Source organism: Protopterus annectens, chromosome 8.part0 (genome assembly GCF_019279795.1).
Source record: "Protopterus annectens isolate FY-2018-M chromosome 8.part0, PAN1.0, whole genome shotgun sequence".
Taxonomy (NCBI): domain Eukaryota; kingdom Metazoa; phylum Chordata; order Ceratodontiformes; family Protopteridae; genus Protopterus; species Protopterus annectens.
In genome coordinates this window covers 1761224215-1761239386 of record NC_056741.1, presented here as the reverse complement: position 1 = coordinate 1761239386, position 15172 = coordinate 1761224215, and the positions used below count along the sequence as shown (strand labels likewise).

At 41.0% G+C, this 15172-nt stretch overlaps 1 protein-coding gene across 1 annotated transcript in view; it reads left to right on the top strand.

The window, feature by feature from the left end:
• The window catches only part of LOC122809623 (vitamin D 25-hydroxylase-like), a 357935-nt gene that overhangs the window by 54685 nt on the left and 288078 nt on the right, over nt 1-15172 (top strand). The window contains exon 2 of the mRNA XM_044081255.1: nt 7558-7696. Coding sequence (XP_043937190.1) covers nt 7606-7696 — 91 coding nt within the window. The 5' untranslated portion in view covers nt 7558-7605. The remainder of the gene's footprint in view (nt 1-7557; nt 7697-15172) is intronic.

The following is a 15172-nucleotide window of genomic DNA, read 5'->3' as shown; positions in this document are numbered from 1 at the left end:
GGCCATTCTGTGGAAAAATGTACATATTAGAGTTATGTATGTCTAGTCATTGTGAAGCGACTGCCAAGACTGTGTAGCAGTGCTGTGTGTAGATGTTTGTTTGGCTGGGTAGGGAAAGAGGCAGACGTGAGTGTCACAGATCATTTTTCTATCTGACTGTGCATACTGCTACAGCTGTTGGTGGTCTCTCAGGTATGTATGTTTGGAGGGGCAGACTGAGAAAGGTCCTGTAACACCTCAGGATTCCCAGTATACTGTGAGATGGGTCAGTATCTGTCAGTGTATTGTGAAATTGGCAATTAGGATATATTCATTCAAACAGTCGTTATACTCTAGAGTTCATTTGGGGTACTGGTATGTTGCTGTGGCTGTGTTGCAAATGGTTGTGAGTGGACATTTATGCACCACTATCTACTTTTCCCTACAGTTCCATCCCTGTACTGTATGATATATTTGGATATACATGGGTTAGTGTCGTTTTGGTCTTACTGTGGTTCAGAAGGTGCTGGGTGACATGACTGGTGGCAGTCACAGGTTTTTTCATTCTGTTACATGACTGCAGTCATACCTCTTCACTGTCCAGATGTCTAGACAAAGTCCTGATGTGTGGCTCATATTTTTGTCTGTTGGCCATAACAGTTGTGGGTTTCTGAGAAATCACTGGGTTGATGTGAGCATTGCCATCAGTAAATGTTGACATTCATTTGTGTTTCAGACCTGGAATCTGTCTGGCATTGTATGTTAAAGCACACCATGCCATTCTAGAAGACTTCTACATGTATGACAGTCATATTTCAAAAATGCCACTATTGTTTGCCCTTTAAACCCCACTGTTTGTCGTGATTTTTGCAGATTGGTTTAGTAAGAGATCGTTTATCTGTCTATATATATCTGTATGAATATGTAATATATGTATATAACTACTAAAGATATATAATTCCCCCTATGTTGAATGACTGTTGTGCATGATATGTTTGTAAAAACATTGCAAATTCCTACAGCTCAGACCGTGTAGAGGTTTGTTGCTGAGATTGGTTTGCATAGGGTCCTGGGTTCCACACTAGGAAATTATTACTTTTTCATTAATGTTAAATGACCATAATTAATGATATATTTGTAAAAGCATTACAGATTCCCATATATCAGATGGTGTAGTGGTACTTTGCTGTGGTTAAAGTGCACAGTATCCTTTGTTTGAGACTTGAGACTTGGCAGGGCTGATTATTTTCTTGCTAGACTGATTAAAGCACTTTTAAGCAGTTGTAAGCTGGTCTGCACTGTTTTGTGCAGAGCTAAGTGTTGCTAACAGATGGTTAATCCCTGTTAGCTTTGCTTATCACCACTTGCTCCCGCTTACACCCGTGCTAATTTTCATTAAAGAAAAGCAAAAAGGGTGATAGGAAAGTGGTGAAATGGGGGCAAGCAGAGGGTAAAACATTATGAAAAGCAGCTAGGGATGTGCAGGATGGGTGTAGGAAAGGACCATAGCTCTACATAGCTCTACATTTCTTCTGCAGCAACAGCTGTGAATTACATACATGGAATTTGGAATTTACAGCCTCATACCCCACAGGGAGGGGAGTTGGCAACAGACATTTACAGAGTAATCTGTGGGTTGATTGATTAGTTTCAGTGTACATAGGGGGTGAAATGTAGAGCTATGTATGGGGCATTTTTTTTTGCTGGACAGATGCCCTTTTTTTAAGGTGAGAGTGGGATGTTGGGGAAGGGCTGTAGGTATGTTTGGGGAGATAGGTTGGGTATGATAGGTTGCATTTGCAGACAGACAAGACAGCAGACAGGGGCAGTATATGACACATGAGGGGGTAAACACCTTTGACAGGGAAGGAGGTTGGGAATCTGAAGACCATGAGCCCCCAAATGGATACAGTGGGACTGAGGTCCCCACCCATGGGCAGACACCACTGCTCCTTCATGCCCCCAAAGGTGGCTGCACTGGGGACTGGACAGGAGGGGTGGCCTGTCCCTCAAAGTGCACCAGATGACCCTCAATCTGGTGTAGCTGCCCACCCAATTCAGCTCAGATGGCACTGCTCACCAAACCCTGGAACTGACTGTGGGTGACAGGCTACTGTCCACGCCCACTCTGAGAGGGGTGGGCCCTGTCTCCTGAGGCAGTTCTACACGAAGGTGGTGCAGGACCAGTGGAAGAGGAAGTCCCAGGTTGGGTCCCAGATGTGCTGGGACCCAGTACCACAGCCAGATGAGGTGGAACAGGCAGATCCACCAGAATCTGCCTTCCCAAACATGCTACGGTACTGAGGTTTTAAAAAAAATATGTTGGTTAGTCATTAACAACACATAGGTTCATAGGTTCATAGGTTGGTACTAGGCTATTGGCCCTAGGGTCTATACAAGTCTAGCCATACCAATTCCCTGGCTATTTCTTCCCACAATATTTACTTCCCTGGGCCCCTATCTAGCAAGGTGACTGATGTGATCCCTGGGGTGAATTTCCTATCTCCCATCCAATTGTCAAGGTTCCTGTTGAAGAGGGCCAAAGAGGCGCTCTGCTTGGCATGTATGGGCAGTCTATTCCAGAGCCTGGGGAGTGTCTGGGTCAGGAACCTATCCCTCCAGCATGTTTTGTTCATTGTGATGACAAGGTTTAGATCCCTGGAGCATGTGGCTCTGAGGGATTGGGATTTCTTTAAGTGTAGCATGTCCAACAGCTCTGGGTTTGACATGGCCTTGTATGTTAAGCAGAGATCCCTTCTGAGTAGACGATATACGACAGAGTATAGCTGGAGTTTTTTTAAACGGTCAGCACAAGGCATCTGCTTTAGGCCCGTGATTCTTTTCATGAGGTATTTCTGCAGCCTTTCCAGTTGTTGCAGATGTCTTGAGAGGTACATACCAAATTGGGCATTGTATTTTATAATAGCTCTAATGAGGGATGAGTACAGTGGGACAATGACCTCCATTTTTTCTGGATGAAAAGCCCTTAGTGATGAGGTGTGCCACATAGAAGGATTTCCTGACTGTTGTGGTGATGTGGTTATTGAAGGTGAGACCACTGTCCACCTGTGTCCCTAAGTCTCTTATCACACATTCAGTTTAGTGTACTGCCACCTATGTGGTAATTCATGGGTACATGTTTTTTATCAATGGGGATAACTATACATTTCTTGACATTGAGCTTGAGCCCATAGTTCTGGCACCAAGGATCTGTTTCTGTAAGGCCTTTTTGTAGAATATCCACATCATTTGGGGATTCAATAATGGCTCCCAGTTTGCTGTCATCTGCGAACTTTGTTAGCCAGAGTCCCTTAGTGTTGGCCTGTATGTCAGAGAAGTAGATGCCAAGCAAGAGCGGTCCCAGGACCAAACCATAAGGTACTCCACTTGTCACTTGTCTGGAGCTGGATATGGAGTTGGCTACTTTAACAGTGTTGGTTCTGTCAGTAAGCCAGTAGCAACCCATCAAGTGATATAGGGATTAATGCCTAGCTTAGTAAGTTTATCTATGATTCCAGAGTGGGGGATGGTGTTGAAGGCCTTGGCGAGGTCCAGATAGGCACCCTACCCTTGTCCACAGGTCTGGAGACTGATTCAAATAAGTCAATCAGGTTCAGGAGACAAGATCAGCTCTTCATGAACTCAAACTGGGTGGAGTCCAATGTTTGAAGGTTGCCAATGTCTTTGTTTATAAGTTCCATGATAATACATTCTATAGTCTTACAGATCAGGCTCATCAGACTGATGGGGCGGTAGTTCCCAGGATCCAAGGTGGATTCCCCCCTTGTGGAGTGGGATAACTATAGCTGTGCACCACTCAGTGGGCACAAAGCCTGAGGTGAGGCTATGATTAAACATAACACTTAGGTGAGGTGCCAGTTTAGTTTTCCAGATTAGTTATAATAGCATGCATGGGTGTTCCAATTAACCCCATAAAACATATTTGGAACAATTGCATAGCAAAACAAACACATGCATAAATGGAACAACAGTATTCATCATAACAGTATGCCAATAACATTGATGACAACAGGCTACCAACAATGGTATTTGAACAAGGTATCTCAACATGAAACCAATCAAATATATGAACGATAATAGAACACTAGTCCCAACATTAGGTTTGGAGTAAAACGTACCCATAGTATATGAATTATTGTATTGATCCAGATGGAGGTGAGGCAAAAATTCCATTAACAACTTTTTATGCTTCTATTTTTCACAACAGTACTGCACAATACTCTATTTGTCTGCCATCAGTTTATATCTGTCTATTGCCCATAGCTTCTGTAGCACAAACATACCTATTATACTGTCAGCCTGGAATATTATGGGGCAAACTGTGACAACTCTGGGTACATGATTAGAGGGGACTCGTACATGTCAGGGTAACATATCTGGCACAAGAGGGGTACCCTGAAGTGCTGTTATGTGATTGTGGTACTGGCATACTTCAACTGGTTTCTTATCTGAGTCCAGGGTTATTGTCAGCAATGACCACTAGCCGTGACACTTGAGAGACATGTATCTGGAAGAGTGCATGTATGTACCTATCCTGCTGTCATTTTCAGGCATGTGGTGGGACAGTTGAACATTTTTTACACAGTTTATTAGTATAGCCTTCATACACCTACAACCAGCATTTCCTTACCTGTAGAGAAAATATCTGTTAATACTACCTGACTGTTTTTACATTTATTCCTGATTCCTTGTGTGTAGATATGCACACATCTTAGTACCACTCCCTGGATTCGAACCATGTCTGGATGTGCAAAATTAACAATGAAGCTATTTTTCATCACACTGAGCTATTAGGGAACATTATACATTTTGTCTCACTGGTTTCTGTCTAATAGTCTCTTGGTTAGACAGTCTGAACTTGTAATCCTGTGATGCATGGCTGACAGATAATTATTGCACTGTGCATTAATCCTTTGGATTACTACAATCTGGAAAGCAAAGATTAACACAAGGCAATGCTGGATGGAGCACACTTTGAAACTTTACACATTACTATTCAGGGTTTAGAGCTTAGTGCAGTATATATCTCACATTTCAGTTATATCTTGTTTTACAGCTCTGCCATCTACAGTGTTTCTTACAGCTGGTTCACAGAACAACCTCAGTTAATGTATGTTGTCACAGCCACATTTGCTGTGAAGGACCTGTATGCATTCTATATGTCTACAACAACATATAAGATAAACACAACAGTTTTTATAGGAGTCTTTATTGCATGTCAGTATTAGTCAGTCAAACTTTTAACAGTATACCTAATAGCAGAAAGCAATGTACTCCTTAGCTATTTGGACAATATATTGCAAAATAGATTTGTTTTCATCAGCCTGTCAGCACAGTCTCAGCAGTCTGTCAGCATAGGCTTCTATGTTCATAGCCATCTCTGCTGCAGCTGTAAGGGAGAAAAACAAATATTATGCATACCTATCACAATCTCATGCTAGTATTTGCTACAAACTACTTGATAGTGATACTTGCTCACTACTGGAGCATTCCATACCTGTACAGCTTGGATCCACTGGGCCAATAGTGCCTCCTTCCTCCATTTTAGGTCAGCACAGTGGTGCCATACCTTTTCACCAGTCTGGGGATGCCAGTAGCACTGGTGAGATCACATTCAAGACAGTCCCAGGCCTCTGCTTTGTATTGTGAGCTCTGGTACTGCCCCTGCAGCAGTCTCTCATCATGGTTTTCTACAAGGAGTCCAGCCATGATCCTGGATTCCTGAATGCTTCAGCGCTGTCCCTGATAGCGCGCTCCCTCTCCAGCACCAGTCATGTACCTGCAGAGATCAGGTTATGGCTGTATTCCTGCCTGCACAGTTTAAATAAAGGCATACTCCCACCCTTTGCCATCATTGGACCATTTCAAAAATGCAGAGCACAGCTTAGCAGTGCACAAATTCACTCAGCTGCTTAAAGTTTAAGTTCAAGTTTAAGTGCTTAAAGGGGTACTTGTTGGCAGGTATATCACGTTATCAAAAGTTTACTTAATCTAATCAATCAAGGTCGAACTTTATTGATCAATTAAGTAAAACATCGAATAACGTAAAAAAAATACTAAATGGCATAGGCAGGGTGGCAAGCCCCCCTGCACCCCCCACCCCCCTACTTAAATATACCAACTCCAAGACTGCACTACATTGAGGAAAATGGAAATCTCCCCTTAAGGTGATTTCCGTTTACTTGCACAATGTTCTTCACTTTCGATATTGCCGTGCTGACAATATCAGACTTGATATTGTCAGCTTACGACAATGTGAAGTAGACCCTACTTGCTGAGCACTGCTTAACAGTGTGCAAATGCACTTGGCTGACCTACTTACTGCTTAGCAATCATGTCTAAGCAATGCATAAACCTGGTAACCATAACTGTGCATTGCTGACCCTTGCTCACTTTTCATTTTAAAAAGTATCAGAATAATGACTTTACCTAGTAGGTGTATATGATTTACTTTACATGACATCCCTCTATGTGTTTTCATTACATTATCAAGGAGTGCAACTATACTGAATGGTACACTTGTGTATACATGGGTGATTTCACATGTTATATGCACTCACACTTCCATTTTACACCAGCTACACTATCCTGGTTGACAAAAACAGTTACTACATAATGTACGCTGAAAAAATAATTTTAACACTGCTTTCACATATAACAGTAACGTTCCTGGCTTGACATTCAGACCATGAACGCCTGCATGCAAAGCCAGGACCCTAATCACTACACTACCTTGGTTTGGTAATTTAAACTGCATATTTTTACTTATCTCTGATGGGATGTTTAGCAATGCTAAGCAGAGGGCCATAGCGCTCACACCTGCTCAGCTATGCTTAAACATTTTTAGCATGGAAAAATAAATTATTATATTACTATAATATTATTATGTTATATAGTGAGTATTGTGGTTTTCTGACAAGTCATTGAGTACTGCAGTCAAGAAATAATGACATACACTTGACTTTCAGACTTCTATCTTTCAGAAATTCATGCTAATGCATAACCTAACAACTTTTGAAGACTGTAAGAGCAATAGTTATGAAGTGTTCCTATTTCTACATCTTTGTCCCCCCATTATTTCTGCCTTTGTCCACATGTTCTGCTTTAGCAGGTTGTGAGGTATCATATGGCACTTTTACAATGCAGGCCTGAACAACCACTGATAGAACATATGGCGTAAAATTCCTAATCTGGGTAATGTGTTTGAACTGGTAAAAACAAGACTGAGCAAAAAAATACATCTGGTCATGAAAAGAAAACCATTTACTAATGATTACTCAAAGGTTATGCACATTGGCCAAACATTTCTGTCTGAGATTTCCATAAGAAATACAGGAATAACAGACAGTATGGTTATCGTTTCTCTGAACTTGTGCATAGCAGATACTGCTGTTTATCTAGTTTCACCGAATACTGGGGAAAAATATTACTAAACATTTTCTTGCATAATCTGGTTGTATAAATCCTTTAAGGAAAGGAATCCTGCATTTTTGAGTGCGTAAAACATGTCTTCTTTCTTGCAGCATTTACTAAACATTACCTGTTTTGCTGTTGCAGAGAAAACATGATGGTTCCTCTTTTGATGAAGAAAATCTGCTTAGCCTGATGTCTGATTTGTTTATAGCTGGTACAGACACCACAGCAGCAGCTCTGAGATGGGCATTACTGCTAATGATGATTTACCCTAATGTTCAAGGTAAGGCTGTCACTTATACAAATGTAAAGAATGTTGAAGCAGCACTCTTGCGTAGCAGACCTACACTGCATTACTGGAAGTATTATTTTCTATGGCTGCTTTAGTTTAAGGATAAATTCATAACTGATGGTTTCACAGCCATATGCACAGAGTGTCAGACAGCTGCAAGCCTATACATACAAATATGCATGCATGTATGCACATCATATGCTTACGCTGATGTTTGATTTGCTTGTAGCTGGTACAAATACCACAGCAACCATTTTGAGATAGGCATTACTGCTAATGAAGACATAACCTAAGATTTAACACACACACACACACACACACACACACACACACACACACACACACACACACACACACACACACACACACACACACACACACACACACACACACACACACACACACACACACACACAGCCTGACAATGTCTATGTCTCACTGCCTTACTTGCATTCTTCTGTACAGAGCTGTGCAATACTCTAAGTACATTTATCCACCCTATACCACACTCTTTGGAATCCCACAGTATGAAAAATGATATGAAGGAGAGGACTGGCTGCTGCAAACCAAACTGCAAGTGCCCAGGGATCAAGAAATTAGTGCTGGGGAAGGGAATGTGAATGGTGTTAAACTGAATGTATATGGGATGAGACAAGGTATAATTTCATTAGAAAAAGATAATGGAAATATAGTTGATATATTTCCTTGACTAAATGTACATAGTACTCTCCCTCTTTTCATATGAAAAGAATGACACTTATGAACACTGTTCATGTTGTCTCTCAGATATCTTATTTTCTTACTATTTTTTTACACATAACTCCATTTTTTTTGCTTCTTTGTGTAACTTGTCAAGGATAAACTGATTGACATGGAAATGACTTAGGAGATCCATATAGATACATACAATCCATCTGGACCTATATCAGGCTCACCTGAGTGTCCAGAGAACATCAAAAGGGAAAGAAATAACAGCCATGCACTGCTGAATATAAATTACGTAAAAGTTACAAGATGGAGTTATAGTATAGAAGAAATACACATAAATAAATAAAACTAACTTTCAAGAAGAAGGCATGGGGTGTGAGAAAAATAATCAGGGAAAGATATAGACTGAGGAATGGTGACAAGCTTGTTAGTGCAGTTGGTGAAATAATAAACAAGGCATTATAGGTAGTTAGACTTGATAATGTATTTAGAAATTGTAGCAGTTTTGGTCATAAAAGTGGGGACATGTAAATGCAATAAGTATAATGAACAACGTTTTTATTGTTATTTTAAGTAATGTTGCCAGATAGGAAACAATGGCATTTCTCTTTTTTTGTCAATTGATCCCTAAGAGATTTTCTAAAGTTGAGATGGTTGTCCAAATCTCTTATGCTTAGGGAATCAATTGCCAAACACTGGGACCAAGGACTGAACAGCTAGCATTAATGCATGTGTTAGCTGAACGGAATAAGTGAAGAGTGGAATGGCAGCTTGGTTGAGGTCTGAGATAGACTCTTTCTCTTATAGTGACTATACTTGCAAGACAGGCAAAAATATTTTTATTTAGAAGTTTAAGCAGGACAGAGCCAGGAAGGAACTCAGATCTCTGCTGAATGGAGATCCAGATAGCTTGTTTTTTAGAATTGAGCATTGGTCTTCAGTCCTGGGCTAAAGTGCTGTGAATCAACAGATTGCATTAGTGGTAATTTTAGAGTAGTAAGAAGGCAGTACCAAAAAGACTGGATTCTAATTGTGAAAGGAAAACACTTTTCTCCATTGCATCTCACCCAACTGGAGATAAGAGATGAGGGATTTTCCAAGCCCAGAAAAGGATTTGATACATTTTAGCTTCAGTTTTCTGTATGTAAAACTGAAAGCTGAGATTGTTGTCAAGCTAGAGACCCAGGTATTTAAAATATTTAGTAGATCCGGGGGGAATTCTACTGCTGATTTTGATTTGCATGTCTGAGCTGAAGACTATTTTTTATGCAGACCTGAAAAGCATTTATTTTTCCAGGGTTAAGGTGAAATTTACTTGAGTTAACCTATTCAGTGTTTGGCTGGCTAATTTGGAGGACATAACTTAGAGATGAGCATTTCATCTACATACTTCAGGACTGGAAGATTAAGATATAGATAATAGGAGGCTTCAGAAGAACACGTAAATCTGTAGTTTAACACATAAAGATCTATAAGACAGGAAGTTGAAAAAAAACCTTGTTACTGATCCTGTGGCTATGTAGAACATAACAGAGGAGGGGGTGATCTCTGATGTCAAAGACCTTGGTAAGGTCTATGAGTATGATGCCTGTTATCTGCCCTTTATCCATAATCATAAGTACATCATGAGTAAGAGTCCAAATATCTGTCACAGTACTGTGCTTTACCAGAATTAGTGTTTCTTTAGGGCAGCAGAGTTGTTTTTCACTGATGGAGGTAGACATTTGATTATACACTAGTTTTTCAAAGGCCTTAGCTAGAGTTTAAGCATAGAAATGGGTCTAAAGCAAGAGGGGGTGAACCTGCTGCTACATTTAGGAAGTAGTTTAAATAGAGCATGTTTCCAGATTTTGGAAAATATATTTTTTGCATAATGAGAGGTTGTAAATGTATTTAAGTAGCTGACAAATGTATTCATAGGTTTATAGATAGGTACTAGGCTACTGGCCCTAGGGCCTATATAAGCCTAGCCATAAAGCTACCCTGGCTTTCGCCACCCAAGAAAATAATTTTCCTGTGCCCCTGTTGACCAGAGCCACAGAGGTGATCCCCGGGGTGAATTTCCTATTTTCCATCCAATCATCAAGATTTTTCTTGAAGAGTGCTAATGAGGAGCTTTGTTTGATATAGATAGGTAGCTTGTTCCAGAGTATGAGAAGTCTCTGGGACAGGAATCTATCCCTCCAGCATGTTCTATTTATTGTGATGACAAGGTTTAGGTCCCTAGAGTGTGTAGCTTGGAGGGATTGGGATTTCTTTAAGTGGAGCATGTCCAACAGCTCTGGGTTTGACATAGCTTTGTATATTAGGCAGAGATTGCCTCTGAGTAGGCGATATGCAACGGAGTAAAGCTGGAGTATTTTGAGACAGTCTGCTTAGGTCATCTGTTTGAGGCTGGTAATCCCCTTTGTGAGGAATTTCTGCTGCCTTTCCAGTTGTTGCAGATGTCATGTGAGGTACATAGCAAAAGGATCATTGTATTCTATGATGGGTCTAGTCAGTGATGAGTAGAGGGGAACAATGGCCTCTTTTTTCCTGGATGAGAAACCTTTTGTGATGAGGTGTGCCACTTAGAAGGATTTCCTGACTACTGTGGCAATGTGATTATCAAAGGAGAGACTACTGTCCACCTGTGTCCCAAGGTCTCTTATCACACTGTCAGTGATAAGTAGACTACCACCTATGTGGTAGCTCATGGGTACAGAGTTTTTAACAAAGGGGATGACAATTTACTTTTTGGCATTGAGCTTGAGGCAATGGCTTTGACACCAGGCCCTTTTGTAGGATATCCACATCATTAGGAGTTTTGATTATGGTTCCTAGTTTGCAGTCGTCTGCGAACTTCATTAGCCAAAGACCTTCTGTGTTAGCCTGTACTTCAGAAAAGTAGATACCAAACAAGAGAGGACCCAGAACTGAACCCTGTGGTTCTCCACTTGTCATTGGTTTGAAGTCAAATCTGGGGTCTGCTACTTTCACAGTGTGGGTTCTTTCAGTGAGCCAGTTAGCAACCCATCTTGTGACATAGGGATTTATACCTAGTTTAGTGAGTTTATCTATAATTCCAGAGTGGGGGATGGTGTCAAAAGCCTTGGTGAGATCTAGATAGGCTGTTTGAACCACCTTACCCTTGTCTACGGCTTTGGTGACTTCCTCGAAGAAGTCTATCAGATTTAGGAGACATAATCTGCTTTTTACAAACCCGAACTGGGTGGGATCCAGAGTTTGGAGATTACCAATGTCTTTGTTTATAAGTTCCATGATGATACATTCCATGGCCTTGCAGACCAGGCTCATTAGGTTAATGGGGTGGTAGTTCCCGGGGTCCGCGGTGGCTCCTCCTTTGTGGAGTGGGATAACTGCCACTGTGCACCATTCAGTGGACACAAAGCCTGAGGTGAGGCTATGACTGAACATGGTGCTTAAGTGGGGTGCCAGTTCATTCTGTAGTTCATGTAGAATGCAGCCTGAGATATTGTCAGGTCACATGGATGCTGTGCTCTTGGCTTTGGAGAGTGTGGTTTTTACCTGTGCAGCCGTGATTACAGGAACTTTGCATTCCTCCGGTATAGAGATGGGCCCTTTAGGTGGTGAGGGGGGGGGGGGTAAAGTTAGCACTGAACTTATCTGCCAGGATGTTGGCAATATCAGTTGGTTCTGTATATTTAGTGCCATTGTGCTGTAACTCAGAGCAGATCTGAGTGTTGCCATTGAGATTTTTGATATCGCTATAGAATGCTTTGTGGTTGTGTTTAGAATCAGTGGTGATTTTGTTTTCTTAACTAGCTTTGAAGGATTTTATGAGATATCTCAGCTTCTTACTGAGGCTAACCAGGGAGTTCCTCCAATCATGGGATTTTATTCTTTTTTGCAACAGTTTCTTTCTTCTGTTGTAGAGTTTATTTATGTGGCAGGGGACCACCAGATTGGCTTCCTTTTTTTGGAGGATAGCATCTGGGTTCTGTTAGGGATAGCATGATCCATGCACTTGTGTAAGTGCTTATAAAGCACATTTGTGTAGGATTCAGCAGTCATACCTCTATTGTCCATCTGCATGGGTGTCGTGAAGTTTGCCACTTCTGTTGAGGCGTGAGGACTGCCCCTGTACTATTTATGGACAGAGGCAAAAACTAATTGATCTTCCTACAATATGGCACCTATAAATAATCAGTGGTATTCCTTTGAAATAATCACTGTCTCATCCAGAACTAATCGCTATCCTTTATGTGGTATATAAAAATAAACTGCAAGGGCAGTTATCTTAGTATTTACCTATACACAGATGAAATGGGTCCTCGAGAGAGACACCATCTGAGGAATGTAGGAAGAGGAAACTGATCTTGTAATTTTACAGACTATGATCTGTTTGACAGATAGCTGTGAAACCAGTTAATGGCAACTTAAGATAGTCTAAGGCTGCCCTGCTTATCAATAATGTATTAATTTAACTACAGTTCAGTTCCCAGCTGTAAACTCAGTATACATACGTATGTCTTGTCTGTCTTGTGGTCTATGGGAAGAAGGTGATCTTACATAAATTCTTCTGCACTTAAAACTTAAATATATGGTTAGCATCCATATACAAGATGTCAAATTCTTCTTCCAGACATAATTTCATAAATACCAGATCAAAGAATGCAGGACATAGCTAAAATGGTTGAAACTTAATTTTGGGCTTTTCGTTTAAATTATGATTAAAAGTGCATTCACTAGGATGTCAAATACAATATTTAAACAAATGAACAAACAATTTATTGATATTTTATGGGGCAATAGCAGTCATAGAGTAAACTAGCATAAATTACAAAGCCCAAAGGAGAAAGGAAGGTTAAAACTAGTAAATATTAGCTTTAAATCTATGTATAATATGCAGATTTTTGAAAGTAATGAAAAATTATAACTTAATTAGTTTTCCAGACAATCAATACCCTTATGAGTTAGACTGCTATAAGAACAGCTTAACCATTTAAAAATCAGCCCCAAATCTCTCCTGTTACTGACAAACATTATGCGTAATATCTACAAATTACAGCATCATTATCCAGTCTTGTTCAAGTCTCTGTTAAACTCATATAAAACCTAGGGAATACAGGGTGGAATTCAATAAACCCTACACACAGCGATTCCCCATGTAGGAATAGTGTTGTGGCCTGAACATGGAATATGGTCACTGAGCAATCCAGGAAACAGAGCTGGGGGCATGCACGAGTATGCGGACACTGTACAAACATGGAGGTGTTCACAGAAAGCAAGTCACCTCATCTGCTGGTGAAAACCATGCAAATGAGGTGATTTTGTGATCCAGCAAGCAGAATGGCACCCATGTAGGTGCTGTGTCTGTAGGAGAAATGTACACGGTTACTAACCATGTACCAGACTATAAAATGGAAACAGGGGCTGTAACAGCTCAAATTAAAGCATATATATGTGACAGTTTCCATGCATATGGCCAGTGAGATGAAAAATTAATGCAGTATTTGAAAAATCCATCTTTTTTTAATACGTATGCCACGGGTAAGCGACACGCAGAGGTGTGCAAGCATGCTATTTTTGAAAAACAATATGTGTAAAATATGAAATATAAAGGTATGCAAAGTTATTGCATTGTAGCGGCCAGCATGCAGAGTCATACAATGGCAGTTTACAGTGGTTGCTAAGGAGATAGGCCCTGGTGAAGTGCTGTATCCAGGGTATACACAATTAGGTGTATGTAAATGAGCCAGGTTTATTGAATCACAAAAAGGACCACTGTGTTCATACATACTAACTGTGGTAGGGTTAAACTGTGTTGGTGTAAGAAGAACAGATAGGTACCAGGAAAAGGGGGGGGGTATCACAGCATATTTCAGCAGATTGGAGCTGAACGGCACCTGTTTGCACTCAGATAAGCACAGCTAAGCAGGAGGGTATGTCTGGATTGCTAAGCTATATTTAGCCCTGCTACACATGTTTTAGCAAGTTAAAGAAAAGCTAATCTTGCCTGTGTACAGGGTGGGTCTAAACCGCTGAGCAATGTTTACACCAGCTCCACGGGTTTCTGAGGAGCACCGTGGAGCTTAGCAGTGGAGAAAATTGAAAAAAAAATAATAAAAGGAGATGGCCTGGAAAAGCAATCAAGTATAAATGACTGATAAACCCTATTCTACTGACAGTGGCCCATTTAGACCCCTAAATAATATAGTTGGCAAGTGTAAAGTATTATAGTCAGCCAATCACACAGTCTGCATCTGCAGCACACCCCTATAAAGTATGCATACACTCTTCAATCTGATTTTGCCCCCACACTCTGCACCATTGGAGTACACACTTGGGAATTTTAACTGACAAAATGATGGGGGCTGCTGCTGCTTTGCTACATCTGTATGTGCTACAGGCTGAGGTCAGTGATGATGATGATGCTGACAATAGGCACAGACTGAAGAGAAGAGTGTTCAGGCCCAGGCTAACCTTTCAGAGGCTATATGAGCTGGAGGTAGTAGATCACTACAGGGTGGACAGGGACGTACTACAGGAACTCACAGAGCTCTGCCGCCCTCACCTCAGACCCAGAGCCAACAGAGAGGAACCCATCCCAGTGGAAGCAAAAGTAAATGTAGCCTTAAGAATACTAGCTACAGGTACTTTCCAAAGACCTACTGGGGACATCATGGGGAGCTCACAGGCATCTGCATCCAGGGTACTCCACCAGTTCCTGGATGTCATGCTAACACATGCCAGTGAGCACATTTATTTTCCCAGCACCCCTGAGGAGAGGACCAG